We start from the raw sequence: 4,693 nt of genomic DNA on the forward strand, positions 1-4,693 counted from the left end.
CTTATGTGATTGTATTTAAATGTTAATGGGCCAAGTAGAAAATGCCTTCCTAGTTCCGTCTGTAGAGAAAGAACAGCTGGGAGACTAAGAGGAGAGGGGACTAGAGGCGGCTGCGGGAACCCTGAGGCGGGCAGAGCTCCGGAAACAGGAGGCGCTTCGCGCGCAGGGCGGCGGGGGCCTCGGGCGGCCCGGCCCGGTCCGGCCCGGTCCGGCCCGGTCCGGCACCGCTCCCGGAGCCAGACGGGAGTTCTGGCCAGTCACCTAGCGGTCGAGGCCTGCGGACTGAGGCAAGCCCTCGGAGCCCCCTCGAATCCTGCTCCAGGCTGAGCCCACGGCTCTCGTGTGCGCCTGGAGCCATGGGGTCGAGTACCCTGGTGTCCGTACCCTGGAGCCATGGGGTCGAGTATCCTGGTGTCATCTTTTCACCTTGAGTGGGAAGAATAATATTCCAGAGGTAAAGTCACAGCTTAGGTCCGTAACGTCAGCATGGCAGTGTGGGAAGCTGGGCATCTGCCGCACCGTGGAAGCGTGAGTACAAGCACGTCAGGGCTCATGTGTTTGGGTCAAATGGGCAAGAGGTTGAGGACAGATTTTCAGTTTTCATTCACCCTCTTTCCGATAAGCCATTCAATTAATTTGGATTCTACCAAAGAGATACTTATATGTGAATTATATGCTACGACACATGGGCATACGGATGGGCACAGGCACCGTGGCCCCCTGCTCTGGTGCTACGTTCTGAAGACTCTACCGAACGTGCTTCTGTATTCCAGAATTTCCAGCGCTCAGTGTGTCCAGGGCGTGCCAGGACTGGGTACCCGGGGGGTTGTGTGTTGAAGAGATACATGGTTTGAGGCGGTATTTGTGTTAGGTTTGTCTGAGGGGTGTGTGGGTGTGGGATGCTAAGCTCTGACTGGTTCAGAAATGTCTTATCACAGGCAAGTCTGTGTTATGCCTTCTCTGGAACATTAAAACCAAGACTGACTCGGGGGCAGGAGATCCCATCACTTCAGAGACTTTTTTGGCGCTGAGTCTCTTTGGGGACCCCTCATGTTCATTAGGAGCAAGGCATTTCTTGATTTGGAGTTAAGCGCTCTTTACCCTCTGAATTTCCAGTCTGGATCCAGGAAGAGGAGCCACAGCCCTGCTGTTGCCATCACCATCTACGAAGAGGTGAGGCCCTGGAGCTCCTTCCAGTGGGTTTGGTGTGCGTAGCAGCCTCGACGCTGTGCACAGCAGCCTTGACGCTGTGCACCTGTGAAGAAGGCATCCCTGGCACCTCAGGCTTGTAGGAACTTCAGGGATCTAACCCACATCTTCATTTCAGAGGTGAAAAGGCTGAGGTCCATGGAGAGTGAGGGGCTAACCAAGGTCATGTCATGTGTTGGGGTTTGGCTCTCATTGGGGAGCTTGAGTTTTGAGTTAGGGCTGTCTCCAGGCGAATTCCCGAGCTTTGGGCCACGTGCTAGAACCTCTCCCTTCCGAGTGTATGGGGGAGGGGTGGGGGGATCAGAGCAGTGGGGGAAAAGTGAATCTCAATGATTTTCTAAAGTTAGCCAGTAATTGAGAGTCATTCCAGGACATAGGTGATCTTAAGCTGCCGCTGGGATGGACACTGCACAGAGGTGTCACTAAGCCTGGAGGTCGAATTGGGTTCCCCTCAGACCACTTAGGGAGCGGAAAGATCGAGGGTTTGTTGTGTGCGTGGGAGCCCTCCAGAGGCTTCATGTGCGTTATCTCGTTTAATCCGCACAGCATGTTATGACGTGGATGTGGTTATACCTCCCATTTATATCCAGAGACATTAAGGCAAAGAGAGCATCCCCATCCATCACCCACCAGCCCCATACTGTGCCCAAGCTCCCATCTATCATCCAGTGAAGACGTTGCCGGGGAGACAGAGTGTGGGTGCCTGCGGGGGTTCTTGGCACTTCAACTGTAATGCCACGTTAAAGCCACCTGGGCGGTCCAGGGTTGTAGGGGATACTGCTTGAGCCAGGGCAGTCTGGGGGGTTGTGGAGAAGCATGGTGTGGTTAAGAGGCACTTGAGTTGTAGGCAGCAGGACTGCATTCAAGCCCCTCCGTTACTTTCTACATGAAGTTGTTGACCACGAGTGACCTGTTTCCTCACTCTGAGCTTTATTTTCTCAGTCTGTAAAATGGGATCATAACTCATGCCCCGCAGGGTTGTGATAGGAACGTCCTAGTGGGAGGGCCTGAAGTTCTTTTCTTCTGCAGATTAGAAAGCAACGACCCGAAGCCCAGAACGCTGTCCGACTGAGCCGCAAGGAGCTGGAGGGGTTTAGGGTTTACCCTTACCCGCCGCAGCTCTCTCCACTCTGACCCACATCCGATTTGGGGAATCCGCAGTCATGACACCACACGAGTCTTTACAGAACGGGTCCTAGTCTGTCTGGAGAGGATGCGGGGTTTTGTTCACGGACTGTATTTTGCCTTGAAAATGATTTGTAACAGACATTGTAAGAGCGAGAGTGTTAAATACTATCCCTCAATGTTCAAAGCAGACGAGAATGGGCGGAGAGTTTGGCAGTTAACAAAAGACCACACAGCAAGTCCAGATACTGGTCATCTATCGAATTCTATGTAAATATGGGGTGTTTATTATCATCAAGGTTCCCCCTCCTGGTTTTCTAAGCTATTGCTTGTCTCCCCTCCTCCTTAATGTGGGATGATCCTCCCTTTGCCCAGTCCCATCTTTCAAAGAGGAAGAAAAGATAGTGGAGACTCAGAGGAAGAGAAATAGCCCCTCTGTGAGGCCAAGGGGACCAGACCTGGGCTTCGCTCAGATACAGAGAGAAAACTCCCCCAGCATGTATGACACCTTTACCTCTGACCCACTGATCACAGGGGGGCTGGGCAGGAGTGGGAGCAGATGATGCAAAGCGAGCCCATCTCTGAGTGGAGAAGTCACCGGGACATCATGGGTCCTGACAGTGGGACCAGTGGCTGTCTCTGAGGAGGGAACTGGGCTATTTTTCTTACTACATACTTTTTGGGTACTGTCAGGTTTCTATAAATCATATGCGTATATTATTCTTTTGATATATTTTTCAAGTTCTTAAAATTCCTCTTCCATATAAATTTTGCATATTTACCCCTGAAGAACATGTCTCCTTATTGTCATGTCTGGATGAAGAGCAGCCACAGTAACTTTCCTCCCCTCCAGACTGTGGCCTCAGCCCTGCCCCTGCCTGTGAGTCGCACTGCCCTTGACTTACGTTCGCGACACTCCGGTGCATGTGTGTGTCACATGCACCTTGCAGATGACACACCCTGTCCTGGACTTTGTTCTTTCTACTCAGCACATAGAGCTCATTCCATACCAGCACACACTGTTAGTCTTTTGTCTCTTTACAAAAGCGTCAGGGTTTGCCATTCCATGGATATACTATCATGTATTTAATCAGATTCCTACAAAATGGACATTTTGGTTATTTCCAGCCCTTTGTTTTTAAAAATACTACAGTGGACATGATTTCGCATAGATCTTTGTGTCTGTGACTGAGAATGTCTTTCGGCATATGTTTATGAGATGGTGTGAAGTCTTTGACCGGCCTTGGCAGAATTGTGACGTAGCATGTCTGAGATGAGGGGGGAAATAGTATGAGTGTGCGAGGAGGCAAATGCAGCAAGGACATCTTGAAGCCCAGAGGCTTGGCTGTTGAGAGCTGTTTCCATAGGCTCAGATTTTTTTTTTTTTTGACATTTTTCCATCTTCATGTAATTTTTTTTCTTATTGGTACTTTCTTACTTTTGGATCCTTCAAGATTATCTTGGCTCTGTCGATGTAAGAACGTGCAAACCTGCAGAGAATTTTCATAAAAATTTATTTGAGCCAAAGAGAAGACACAGCTGGAAGCAAGATCTCAACAGACTGAGTGCTCATCGCATGTTGGGCAGGAGCTGACGTCACCACCTCAGTGAACCCTCAGGGAGCTGTTAAACCCATCTGCCAGATGAGGAGGCCGAGCTTCCATTTCTTTGCCTGAAGTCACACAGCTAGTAGGTGGTGGGGCCATAAGTCAGCTCGGTGCCTGTCTAGGGCTCAGGCACTCCCGCACAAGGAAACTACCACCCTTGACTCCATTCTGAGCAGCCTGGAAGCTCTTGTCAGTTGAGACCTCAGAGGAAGGGCACATAAGCAGAAGCCAGCCAGTGCTCTAGACTGAAAAAAGAATAGATTTTAAAAGGCCGGAAGACAGCAGGGAGTCGGGGTGGCGAAGTTGTTCTTATAGGAACCTGGTGCTGGTTGTACTCCAGTGAGAGCTCAGGCCGCCCTCTCCCATGTCATCTGTCCCCATTTCCAGCTGCCTGTCCAAGTCCCACTACAAAAACCAGCTTGGGTGAGTACATGGAAAGCTGGACCATTAGGTTATGTGCAGATTTTCTTCAAAGAGAATGACCCAAGATTCAACCCAAAGCCACAAGTGCTATTTGGAGTACTCTATTCTTCAGGACCCTGTGTTAGGTTAGGACCCTGGACTCAGAACTGTGATAGAATCAGTCTTCAGGTTAAATACCTGTAAAATGGAGATAATACATTTCCTGCCTCATGTGGCAAATGGAAGCAGTAGATTAGATGAGGCATGTGAAAGGCCTAAAACAGGATTTATTTCAAAGTGAGCTTAATACCAAGAATCTGGAATCTTATTTTAATGAGTGGCAGGGAGAC

The 4,693-nt window shown here is 50.0% G+C and overlaps 1 protein-coding gene across 1 annotated transcript in view; it reads left to right on the forward strand.

The window, feature by feature from the left end:
- Window positions 1-3,051, forward strand: part of CD244 (CD244 molecule) — a 16,565-nt gene extending 13,514 nt beyond the window's left edge. The window contains exons 8-9 of the mRNA XM_025044024.1: window positions 996-1,173; window positions 2,239-3,051. Of these exons, the coding sequence (XP_024899792.1) occupies window positions 996-1,173; window positions 2,239-2,343 (283 nt within the window). The 3' untranslated portion in view covers window positions 2,344-3,051. The remainder of the gene's footprint in view (window positions 1-995; window positions 1,174-2,238) is intronic.
- Window positions 3,052-4,693: the final 1,642 nt, after the last annotated feature.

This window comes from Pteropus alecto, unplaced genomic scaffold (genome assembly GCF_000325575.1).
Source record: "Pteropus alecto unplaced genomic scaffold, ASM32557v1 scaffold101, whole genome shotgun sequence".
Lineage (NCBI taxonomy): Eukaryota > Metazoa > Chordata > Mammalia > Chiroptera > Pteropodidae > Pteropus > Pteropus alecto.